Source organism: Heterodontus francisci, chromosome 36, assembly GCF_036365525.1.
Source record: "Heterodontus francisci isolate sHetFra1 chromosome 36, sHetFra1.hap1, whole genome shotgun sequence".
NCBI lineage: Eukaryota > Metazoa > Chordata > Chondrichthyes > Heterodontiformes > Heterodontidae > Heterodontus > Heterodontus francisci.
In genome coordinates this window covers 19862582-19875380 of record NC_090406.1, presented here as the reverse complement: position 1 = coordinate 19875380, position 12799 = coordinate 19862582, and the positions used below count along the sequence as shown (strand labels likewise).

The 12799-nt window shown below is 46.5% G+C and overlaps 1 protein-coding gene across 3 annotated transcripts in view; it reads left to right on the top strand.

The window, feature by feature from the left end:
• Window positions 1–12799, top strand: part of LOC137351635 (rho GTPase-activating protein 45-like) — a 200077-nt gene that overhangs the window by 175428 nt on the left and 11850 nt on the right. For all 3 annotated transcript variants that reach the window (XM_068016279.1, XM_068016277.1, XM_068016276.1), the window contains exons 19-22: window positions 576–713; window positions 1300–1508; window positions 3886–4141; window positions 12611–12713. In XM_068016279.1, the coding sequence (XP_067872380.1) occupies window positions 576–713; window positions 1300–1508; window positions 3886–4141; window positions 12611–12713 (706 nt within the window). The remainder of the gene's footprint in view (window positions 1–575; window positions 714–1299; window positions 1509–3885; window positions 4142–12610; window positions 12714–12799) is intronic.

The window sequence follows — 12799 nt, the reverse complement described above, 5'->3', positions numbered from 1 at the left end:
CATTTTTTAATTGAGAAGCTTTACAAGTGCTGAGAAGCTGCCTCAAGATGGAGGCGTCCTCTCTCTCCTTGACCTGAAACGGTAGGCTGCAGGTCTGTCCATGCTGCAGCTCTTTCCATGCTGGAGGGCCTCCTTTAGGAAAAGTCACTGTCATGTGATTGTTCCCCACAGAGTGCGGGATCGGGACCCACATTTGATCCTGATGTCCGGGTCCCAACCCCAAACCTAAAATCCTGCCCAGTAAGTTCATACCTCCGTTAAAATAGCAGCAAGAAAAATTTCAACTTAACTCAATAGTTATTCTAGGGCTTTAGTCATTTTAAGGTATTTATATGATTGTTTATCTTAAAACGATGAGATTATCAACATTGTCTTTTCCAACCTTCTGCCTCTTCTAGTTTTTTAATCTTCAGTCCCTCCCACCCTTTTCCTCTCACTAAACCCCTACCTTCTTCCTGTGTCGAATGTTTCACTTTCTGCTTCCTGCTGCATAGGATTTAAGGATGACTACTTGTGTTACTGCACATCTAGGAAAGCTCGGCACTCCTCTTATCTTTTTGATGTTGCATCTTTAGGGAATTTACCGTGTCAACGGTGTGAAGACCCGAGTTGAGAAACTGTGCCAGGCTTTTGAGAATGGAAAGGAACTGGTAGAGCTCTCACAAGCGTCACCACATGACATCAGCAATGTACTCAAGCTATACCTGCGACAGGTAATAAAATGCCTTTTGTTTTAAAAAGCTGGTGTGCCAAGTCTCATTTGATGGAATTTCCCAAACATGTGAGAACATCTTTGAGTTTTACGAGCAAAATTATCAAAAATTGCCAGTTTTCATTTTTCCTGGATGTTTCGAAATGTAGTTGCTTCCATTGCATTCAATATATCTGCAAATAGCTTTACTAATCTTCAGGAGACAGCTGTGAGAAACCAGGAAAAAACTCAAATGGGCAATAAACCAGTTGTTTTTTTTAAAAAAATTCTTTGAATATTTTTGTTTGCTAGTTTTAAAAATATTGGACACGGGGGAAAAATGGCTGTTTAACCGACAGTGAAGAATTATCCAATCAGGAAATGATCAGACTATTCACTTTCCAATTGGTGTGGGAAGGCGGGCATCATGAGGATGGACATGTTGGATAACCAATGGGGGCTGGGTGGTCGGTGGCATGTACCATGTAATGGAAACATCCAGGAATAGGTTCAACCAAGAGTTGGCAACGCAATTAGCCGCACGTGAACCTTGCCAAAAAGGCTATTGAATTCTAAACTGAACATAAGATGTGTACATCTAATGTTAGCTTCCAGAACCTATTATGCTGTTCCGCCTCTATAATGATTTGATGGGCCTGGCCAAAGAAAGCCTGCAGGGCGCTGGGGATGCAGGAAATAAAGAGGCAGCAGTTGAAAAGGAGTTATTGCTACTTGTGACACGGCTGAAAGAGCTGCTGAAGGATCTGCCACCCGCAAACAAGGCCACGCTTCAGCATATCATCAGACATCTTAGCAGGTGAGTCCAGACGGGACAAATACTCCACGGACTGGCTAAGTGCACCCTTAACCTTGGCCTATTAATGAAGAAGGGAAGAGGAAGTCTAAGTTTTGTAACACTGTATTTGTCAGTTATGTTTTTTGCTTTAATTTTTTTTTCTTTGGGCAGAATTGCTGCCGTGTGTGTCTGTGTATAATTTATCTACTAGTATAAATATGCGAAATAGTATTGTATTTAATGTGCACACTTGTGTCAGATATCACACTTCAGTGTCAAAGTATTAAAAAAACCCATTGTTCCTTGCAGTTAATTTCCCAGTCTAGATAACCTGACCTTTCCCGTATAATTTATGAACAGTAAGCAATTTAAATAAACTTTTCTCGATAATTAGCCTATAAATGACATTATAATGTACCTATTTAGACTGCTTCACCACAGAAAATCTCTGAGCAACAGCCTTAAATGGACTGGTCAGGTTAAACCTACCACCTCAGTAGCTAAATATCACAACAAAGCCCAGACGACATGCGAGCAACCAGTGTTAGTAAAAGTCTTGAATAAAATGTGTCCTTCGCACAAGAAAATCTATAATTTTTGCTGGAGAATTCCCAAAGCTGAGTTTCGGATCACCAGATGAACACTAAATTTGAAGCTGAATTTTCATCCCGAGCACAACTTTTCTAGCATCCAGATACGATCGTTCCTAAAATACTGTAAAAATTATAGTCAGATTTTAACCTTACCTGAATTTTGAAACTCATGTTGTCATAACTAGTAGAAATTGAAGGATTAAATGGTTGGAGTTCCCTGTGTGATTTAGTGGTGTTGGCTGTTTTCAAGAGCAATCCAAAACTTATCCCACTGCCCTGCTGTCTCCCCACCGGCCTGCGCATGTCCATTTTTTCCTTCAAAGGTGCAATGGTCTCTGCCTCGGCTACAGCTTGTGGCAAAGCAGTCCGTGCTCCAATAAATTGCTGTCCGAAGAAATTGTCCCAAACTCTCACCTCACTATCTGAGTGACAATTTTAAATTGGCGACCCCTCGTCATTGACACCCCAGCTAGAGGAAATAGTGTTTCCCTATTATCCCTATCAATACCCTTCATATTTTTAAAATCCTCTATCAAATCTCATTCTCCTCTCCAGAGTTAATAGTCCCAGTGGCCCAATTCTTCTCTTTGGAAATTAGGAACAGGAGTCGGCCATTCAGCGCCTCGAGCCCTTTCCGCCATTCGATAAGATCATGGCTGATTTTTATCTTCACTCCATCCAAGCAGCTTGGTTCCATAACCCTTGACACCCTTGCTTAATAAAAATTCTATGAATCACAGTTTTGACCAAGGGGAGAGAGTTCTAGCTTTTCACTATCCTTTGTGTGATGCAGTGCTTCCTAACATCACTCCTGAACAGCCGAGCTCTAATTTTAAGATTATGCCCCCTCATTCTGGAATCTCCCAACAGAGGGAATTGTTTCTCTCTTTGGGGCAGAGATTCAGCCTTCCCACCCCAACCTCGACTCATTTTCCTGACTGGGACTCATTAGAAATACATGATGAGCTCGTGGCGGGATTCCCACCATCAAGAGAGAGGCCAGCAGTGGGAAAGTTGCAGAATCGTGGAGGTGCTACCACTGGGATGCCGTCTGCCATTAGCTGATGGTACAAGGACCCGGGAATACAGATTTAAGGTTTTGGGCAAGAAATGCAGCGGGGATGTGAGGAAGAACTTTTTTTACATTGCCCACATGGGTGGTGGAAGTGGAAACGATTAATGATTTCAAAAGGAAATTGGATGGGCACCTGAGGGAAATAAAGTTGCAGGGCTATGGGGAAAGAGTGGGGGAATGGGACTGACTAGGTTGCTCCACCAAGGGCATGGACTTGATGGGCCGAATGCCCTCCTTCTGCACCATAATGACTCTGGAAGATACAATGAGGGACCTTAAAGAAATGCAGTGAAGAATACAAGGAAAGTTTCTACTGAACGTCTTGGCTGATAATGAGACCTTCAGCAGGTAAGTCTGCAGGGCTGTCTGGAGGGAGAGAAGGCCACTACTCGACCCTCTCACTCCAACTGAGTATTTAGTGCCCCTTCCCATGATCTATCAGCATCTGCCACATGATGGCCTCAGGAATTGCTGGCAAGCGAGATAAACCAAGCCCCCCCCCCCCCCGCCAGTCACTGCCATTTATATGTGGTGGGTAGTGGCAGTTCCGGCAGGGGTGGAATTGTTGCAAATCCCGGTTGGGCACTGAGGCAATGCTAGACGTCATCGTCCAAAATTTCTGATATTGTCCATCATGATCCCACTCAATTTTTAGGCACAATCATGAAAGAGAATGACCCCAGTATCTTCTGACATTGGGCATTGAGTAATGTATATTTATCATGTTTAGAATTTCAGAACTTGAACAGCATAATAAAATGTCTCCGAGCAATCTTGGGATTGTATTCGGGCCGACGCTGATGAGACCCAGGCCTACAGAGGCAACCGTGTCCTTGTCATCCCTTGTTGACTACCCTCATCAGGCTCGCATTGTGGAAACGTTAATTATCTTCTACACAGATATATTTGAACCTAAAGCAGAGTTTAACATGCCTTCAGACGAAGATACTGTGGATGAAACATCACCAACTGATAATTACAATGAGGTAAGAAATCTCTCTCAAATGTGAAAGCTCCTGTAACAAATAGTTTGATATATTGTAGATACAGCAGGATTCTTTGGTAAAAGCTCTTTATTTTCTTGGGTTATAAACTGTTCTGGAATAGCGCATAGTTTCCCTAAGGATTGGTTAATCGTACAATACAAAATGGGGAAATTTCCAGTCAATACAACTGCATAGTGGGGTTCCATGGAATCATGTAATTGTTTCATTGTGACCTGTTCAGTAAGTTACACAAGTTTAATTGTTAGGAGGACAGTATTGATTCATGTGATGCAAGGCTTTTCAATGTGTGATGGCCAACATATAGGTATGGCTAGATTTAATGGGCCCACTGGAGAAGGGCTAGGCATTGGTGGGGGGGGTGGGGCCATAGAATTGCAACGGGGGGGCGGAGGGCCCGTTGCCTTCCTGTTGCACCGCAATTAAGTCAGAGGCGGGAAAGGCCAAAGACGGCCATCCTGCCCAGAGACCAATTGAGGCCCTTAAGTGGCCAATTATTAGCCACTTATAGGCCTCTACCTGCTGCTGCTGGAATTAAGCCTGGGGGGGGGTGGGGGGTGGGTGCTGGGGGGGAACCTCTCCCATGTGGGGAGGTTGCCCTGTGAAATGAGGAAACTTCCCTGCAGGCTTGGTGTTGGGGGCGGGGGGAGGGGGGTGGTGGTGGTGCCTCCTCCATGGGAAATCTGTGGCCCATGGAGGGTCCCCAGTGACAAAGCCCATACCTCCAGTAATGCACCGCACCCCCCCGCCCTCATCGCCCACCCTCCCCATCACCAGGGCCTGCCAGACTGACCCTGGTGACCCCACCTCACCGCCTCCCCTCCCCCCCCCCCCCCCCCGCCCTCACCACCCTCCTGTCCTGGTCTCCAGCACTGGGCTTGCTCCAGGCGTTCTGTAGTACCGGCCATGGTCACCACTCCCAGTGGCGCTGCCAATACTACTGAGCTGCCGGCCCTCTGAATGACTGTCAGCTCTTGGAGGTGGGATCCCTGTCGTTAAAGGGATACTTATCCTGGCGCTGGGTACATAAGTGCCTGAACGCCGTTGAGTTGCATTTGGGTGGGCTCCAAAAGACTGAGGTGGGGTTCCCCTCACCTTTTCGGCCCGTCGCCATGAGCCCTGCTGGCGTAACAGGAAGTGTCCTGTTATGGACTATATGCAGCCTTTTATGTTCAGCACAAGGAATTATTGGAAGCTTGCAGGGAGTAATTAAAGTGGTTTTGATCCAGCAGTGAAGTCACTATGCTATTAACACCTGGAGGAGACACTCGGGGGGAATTTTATGCTCTCCCCCATGGCGGGTTTGGAGGCAGGGAGAGCATAAAATCTGGTGGGATGAGGTGGCAGTGGGTGGGGGGTGGGGAGCGGGAAATGGGGCGGGTTGCCACCACCATTCCGCCAAATTTAGACCGGGGCTTTGTTCACGTTGGCAGAACTGACCGGCGCCCTCCACCAGCTTTCAAGGGGCAAAGCCCCGGGGCTGGACGGGCTGACTGTGGAGTTCCTCAGGGCTTTCTGGGACGTCCTGGCGGGCAATTACGCACAAATCCTGGGTGAAAGCCTGGCGACCGGGGAGATGCCCCTCTCATGGTGCAGGGCGGTCATCATCCTGCTGCCAGAGAGGGACAATCTCCACGTGCTTAAGAACTGGTGTCCAGTCTCCGTCCTTAGCACGGATTATAAGATCTTTGCCCGGGCTATGTCAACCAGCTTGGGCTCCGTGCTGGCCCACATGATCCACCCCGACCAGTCCTACACAGTCCCGGGCTGGGTCCATCCAGGACAACATCAACCTGGTCCAGGACCTGATCCAACTTTCCCATTTTCCCATTTCCCATAAACGGTCGCATTTATCCCTCGATCAGGAGAAGATATTCGACAGGGTGGATCATGAATATCTTTTCGGGACTCTGCGTGCATTTGGACTCGGGCCATATTTTGTGGCCCAGGTCCAACTTTTATACACCGCCGCAGAGTGTCTGGTCAAAGTTAACGGGTCCTTGACGGCGCCCCTTCGCTTTGGGAGAGGAGCTCGTCAGGGATGCCCCAATTGTATACCATCTGTGTGGAGCCATTCCTGTGCCTGCTTCGCAGGAGGTTGACGGGTTTGGCTCTGCGCGGGCCGGGCATGCGGGTCGTCCTCTCAGCTTTCGCTGATGACGTGCTCCTCACAGTCACAGATTCTGTTGACTTGTGGAGGATGCGCGAGTGCCAGCAGACCTTTTCTGCCGCGTCCTCTGCTAAGATCAATTGGGAGAAATGTTCCAGACGCCTTGTGGGTCAGTGGCAGGTGGATTCCCTGCCGGAGGAGTTAACAGCTTTTGCGTGGAACACCACGCACCTCCTCTATCTGGGAGTCCACCTTAGCCCCACTGAGGAAGCCTGGTCGGCAAACTGGCAGGAGTTGGAGACGAAAGTCACCACTTAGCTGGGGAGCTGGACAGGACTGCTCCGAGTGTTTTCCTACAGGGGTCGAGCACTGGTCATAAATCTACTGGTGGCCTCGATGCTGTGGTACCGGTTGGTCACTTTGGTCCCGCCCCCTGCATTTGCCACCAAGATCCAGAAGAAGCTCGTCGATTTCTTCTGGGGCAAGAGGAAACATTGGGTCTCTGGCGCAGTCTTGAGTCTCCTGATTGAGGAGGGCAGCCATTTGCTGGTGTGCATCCACACCCAAACTGCAGCTCTCTGCCTTCGGACCCTGCAGAGATATCTGTACGTTGAACGTCCTCCCAGATGGTGTGCTCTGGTGACGTATTTTTTCTGCCGGGGCACTGCCTTCAAGACGACACGCAGCTCCTGGCGGAGAACGTTAGCCCTGCCTCTCTGAAGGAGTTGCCTGTCTTTTACCGGGATCTATTCAGATCTGGAACACGGTCGCCACCAGTTAGGGCGCTCCCCCGTGGCTGTCAGGGCGGCTGGCTCTCGGGATGGACTGATGGGCGGAGGAGTAGCCGAAGCCCCCAGGATGCCCGTCACTGTGGGTGGCAAGGGGCTTTTGGAATGTGGAGTGCTCCCGGCCGAGCTGACTCCTGCTCGGCCGGAACTACTCATTGGACCCAGGCCCCGAAACCCTCCTCGGGAGCCAGTCCCACACAACCCGAGTCGCCTCTTGCAAATACCCTCCGTACCATTCCACATGGCATGAAGGGGTGTCCTGTACAGGCTGCCCCTGCAGAGTCTCCACTTACTCGCCCTTGTCAGCTGCCCGGTCACGCTGTGGTGATCCGTGTTGCCATCTTGCGGCGAAGGGAAACCCCGGTGGAGGTCTCTCTACGCGGGAGTCCTCCCCATTTACATCGGGGACCTGGGGTGGAGGTTGCTGCACAGGGCAGTCCCGTGCAATAGAACTTTAAGTAGGTTCATGGACTTCCAGGCAGCCTGTAATTTCTGCAGCCTAGACGAGTCCGTGTTCTATGTTTATATGGAATGTGCGACAGATGAGTGCATGGCTGGAAAGATGGTGCAGGAGGGAGGGCTTTAGATTCCTGGAACATTAGGACTGGCTCTGGGGGAGTTGGAACCTGTGCAGGCCGGATGGGTTGCAGCTAAACAGAGCCGGGACTGAGTTCCTTGTGGGACATTTTACTAGTGCTGTTGGGGAGGGTTTAAACTCATTTGGCAGGGAGATGGGGACCTGAGAGTAGACTCAGTTGGGACAAAATCAGAAATGAAAATGGAAGGCAGAAAATTAATGGATGAGTCTAGAAGACAGAGGAAACAAAGGATAGAACATTTTTTAAAAAGAGTTTGGCAGTGCTCAAGGGTCTCTATTTCAATGCAAGGAGTATGGCAAATAAAGCAAGTGAGCTGAGGGCACAGATAGACACGTGGCAGTATGATATCATAGCCATTACAGAAACATGGCTTAAAGAGGGACAGGAATGGCAGCTCAACGTTCCCGGTTACAGGGTTTTCAGACGCAATAGGGAGGGGGATAAGAAAGGAGGGGGGAGTGGCAATTTTGGTCAAGGAAACTATTTCAGTTGTGAGGAGGGATGATATGTTGCAAGGTTCATCAAATGAGGCCATATGGATTGAGTTAAGGTACAGAAAAGGGGAATCACACTGCTGGGAGTGTACAATAGATCCCAAACAGTCAGAGCGAGATAGAAGAGCAGATATGTGGTCAAATCTCCGAGAAATGCAAGAACAATAGGGCAGTAATAATAGGGGATTTTAATTATCCCAATATTAACTGCAATAGTTTTAATGTGAAAGGAATTGAGGGAGCAGAATTCTTGAGGTGCATTCAGGAAAAAATTTTTGCCCAGTATGTAGCAAGTCCAACGAGAGGGGGTGCAGTTTTAGACTTAGTTTTAGGAAATGAAGAAGGGCAGGTGGAACGAGTGGCAGTGGGAGAGCATTTTAGTGGTAGTGATCATAATTCAGTCAGTTTTAACATAATTATGGAAAAGGACAGAGATAGAACAGGAGTTAGAGTTCTCAATTGGGGCAATGCCAATTTTACTAAAGTGAGGAGTGATTTAGCAAAAGTGGACTGGAAACAGCTACTTTTAAATTTGTGTCACAGCAGTGGGAGGCATTCAAAGGGGAGATTCAAGGGGTTCAGAGTAAACATGTTCCCACAAAGGAAAAGGGTGGGACAGCTAAATCTAGAGCCCCATGAATGTCAAGGGTAAGATAAGGCAGAAAAGGAAAGCATATGACACTCAATGCTACAGAAAGCCGAGAGGACTATAGAAAGTGGAGGGGTGAAATCAAAAAGGAAATTAGGAAAGCAAAGAGAGGGCATGAAATGTGAACCCAAAGATGTTTTATCAATACACTAAGAGTAAGAGGATAATCAAGGAGAGAGTAGGGCCCATAATAGACCAAAAAGGTAACCTGTGTGTAGGGGCAGAAGATGTTGGTATGGTTCTTAATGAATACTTTGCATCTGTCTTCACAAAAGAGGGGGACGATGCAGATATTGTAGTTAAGGAGGAGGAGTGTGAAGTATTGGATGTGATAAACATAGGGAGAGAGGAAGTATTAATGGGATTAGCATCCTTGAAAGCTGATAAATTACCAGGGCCAGATGAAATGTACCCTAGGCTATTAAAAGAAGCAAGAGAGGAAATAGCAGAAGGTCTGACCATCATTTTCCAGCCCTCACTGGATACAGGTGTGATGCCGGAGGTTTGGAGAACTGTTAACATTGTACCTCTTCAAAAATGGAGTGAGGGATAGACCGAATAATTACAGGCCAGTCAGTCTAACCTCAGTAGTGGGAAAATTATTGAATCTATTCTGGGAGACAGGATAAACTGTTACTTAGAAAGGCACATGTTAATCAAGGATAGTCAGCATGGATTTGTTAAGGGATGATCTTGTCTGACCAACTTGATCAAATTTTTTGAAGAAGTAACAAGGAAGATAGATGAGGGTAGTGCAGTTGATGTGGTCTACATGGATTTTAGCAAGGCTTTTGACATGGCAGTCTGGTTAAAAAAACTAAAATCCCATGGGATCCAAGGAAATGCAGCAAGGTGGATACAAAATTGGCTCAGTGGCAGGAAACAAAAGGTAATTGTTGACGGATGTTTTAGGGACTGAAGGGCTGTTTCCAGTGGTGTTCAGCAGGGCTCAGTACTTGGTCCCCTGCTTTTAGTGGTCTATATTAACGATTTGGACCTAAACGTAGGGGGCATGATCAAGAAGTTTGCGGACAACACAAAGATTGGCCGTGTGGTAGATAGCGAGGAGGATAGCTGTAGGCTGCAGGAAGATATTGATGGTCTGGTCAGATGGACAAAGAAGTGGCAAATGGAATTCTACCTGGAGAAGTGTGAAGTGATGCATTTGGGGAGGTCAAACAAGGCAAAGGAATACACGACTAATGGGAACATACTGAGAAGTGTAGAAGAAGTGAGGAACCTTGGAGTGAATGTCCACAGATCCCTGAAAGTAGCAGGACAGGTTAATAAGATGGTTAAGAAGGCATACGGAATCCTTTCCTTTATTAGCCGAGATATAGAATATAAGAGCGGGAGGTTATGCCGGAACTGTATAACTCATTGGTTAGGCCACAACTTGAATACTGTGTAGTGTTCTGGTCATCTCATTACAGAAAGGATGTAATTGCATTAGAGAGGGTACAGAGGAGATTTACAAGGATGTTGCCAGGACTGAAAAAATGCAAATATAAGGAAAGATTGGATAGGCAGGGGTTGTTCTCCTTAGAACAGAGAAGGCTCAGTGGAGATCTGATTGAAATGTATTAAATTTTGTGGGGCCTAGATAGAGTGGAGTTGAAGGGTCTAGTCACCTTAGCAGAGAGGTCAGTGACGAGGGGACATAGATTTAAAGTGATTGGTAGAAAAATTAGAGGGGAGATGATGAAAAACCTTTTCACCCAGAGGATGGTAGGGGTTGGGAATTCACTGCCTGATAGGGTAGTTGAGGCAGAAACCTCAACACATTCAAAAAGGAGTCTGGTGCAGGACTAGGGAACAAATGCTGGAAGGTGGGATTAAAAGGTGGATCGTTTTATGGCCGGCGCTGACATGATAGACCATGTGGCCTCTTTCTGTGTTTTAAACTTTCTATGATTTTATGATTCTATTGCCGGAATGTTGTCAGGGCCCACAGCCTTTGCAGTTTCCAGTGCCTTCAGCCATTTCTTAATATCACGTGGAGTGAATCGGATAGGCTGAAGACTGGCATCTGTGATGCTGGGGACCTCAGGTGGAGGCCTAGATGGATCATCCACTCGGCATCTCTGGCTCAAGATGGCTGCAAATGCTTCAGCCTGGTCTTTTGCACTGATGTGCTTGGCTCCCCCATCATTGAGGATGGGGATGTTTGTGGGGCCACCTCTTCCAGTTAGTTGTTTAATTGCCCACCACCATTCATGACTGGATGTGGCAGGACTGCGGAGCTTAGATCTGATCCGTTGGTTGTGGGATCGCTTAGCCCTTTCTGTTGCATGCTGCTTCTGCTGTTTGGTATACAAGTAGTCCTGTGTTGTAGCTTCACCAGGCTGACACCTCATTTGCCCTCCTGCACACTTCTTTGAACCAGGGTTGGTCCCCTGGCTTGATGGTAATGGTAGAGTGGGGGATATGCTGGGCCATGAGGTTACAGATAGTGGCTGAATACAATTCTGCTGCTGCTGATGGCCCACAGTGCCTCCTGGATGCCCAATTTTGGGTTGCTAGATCTGTTCGAAATCTATCCCATTTACCACAGTGGTTGTGCCCTCAGTGTAAAGACAGGACTTTGTCTCCACAAGGACTGCGGGGTGGTCATTCCTACCAATACAGTCATGGACAGATGCATCTACAACAGGTAGAATGGTGAGGACGAGGTCAAGTAGGCTTTTCCCTGTTGTTGGTTCACTCACCACCTGCCACAGACCCAGTCTAGCAGCTATGTCCTTTAGGACTCGGCCAGCTTGGTCAGTAGTGGTACTACGGAGCCACTTTTGTTGATGGACATTGAAGTCACTGGGTCAAAATTGGCGGGGGGGGGGGGGGGGACTCTCTATCTAACAGCACTGCGGGAGCACCTTTACCACACAGACACTCAGTTCAAGAAGAACGCCCACCATCACCTTCCCAAGGACAACTAGGGATGGGCAATAAATGCTGGCCTTGCCAGTGATGCCCACATTCCAAGAATAAACTTTAAAAAAAATATATAAATAGTGTACAGAGAATCCTGTAGAAATGCATACTGCTCATGTTTGTTGTGTGTGATACTGTTACTTTTCAATATTGTTTTTTCATTGTAAAGACAATAGTCTAAAAATTACTTTTGCTAATATTAGTGGAAAAGTGCTTAAATTTGTTTTTATGACATTTCTTTGTCCACTACCAGAATGGGACCCGTGATGAGAAATTATAGTTACAAGGAGACACTTGAAATACTGAGACTAATGCACTGCAGTAAGGAGGTTACAATGTTTGATAAGAGGTTTTTAAAATTATGCTGGGTTTTGATAGAATAGGGAAAGCATATTTTTTTTTACTGGGAAGTTATTAAGGAAGGATCATAAATTTGAAATTATCAGTAAGACGTTAGAAGAATGTCATTATGAAGAGTTGTTCAAGCATGGATTGTTTTGCAACCGAGAATAGTTGGAGTAGATTGGAGTCAAGAACATTGCATCTTTTGAGAGAAAAATTGTATAAAGTTGTAGCAGATGACAGGGGAGAGAGTTGGCAGTAGGATTAGTCTTGGATTATTATAGTTAGTTACTTGCAGACACAATGGGCCAAATGACCTCCTTCTGTACTTTACATTTCTAGGGTTCTAATATAGCAAAGTTGTAACCTATTTAAAATAATCAGGCTGAGATCTGCATTAAAATATGGTCAGAGAATATCTTCTGCGCACATTGAGCATTCATCCATTAATATCACCAATTGCTAGGCAAATATTTTTGTCTTCGACTTTACAGAAGGTATTTTTTCTGAAATTTCATTAATTAATTCTGTGTTTCAGAGAGGGTCTTCCGCAGCAGGAGTGGGATCAAGGAGTGATTTGCCTTACCTTGATGAGTCAGTGGAGTTTGACAGAGACAGGCTATACTCAGATGCACACTGTGGTAAGTAAACTACAAAGAGTTGTGCTCATCTTATTTTCATTTAATATGTTATAATGATGCTCTCTCTCTATTTGGCCCAAGCTGGC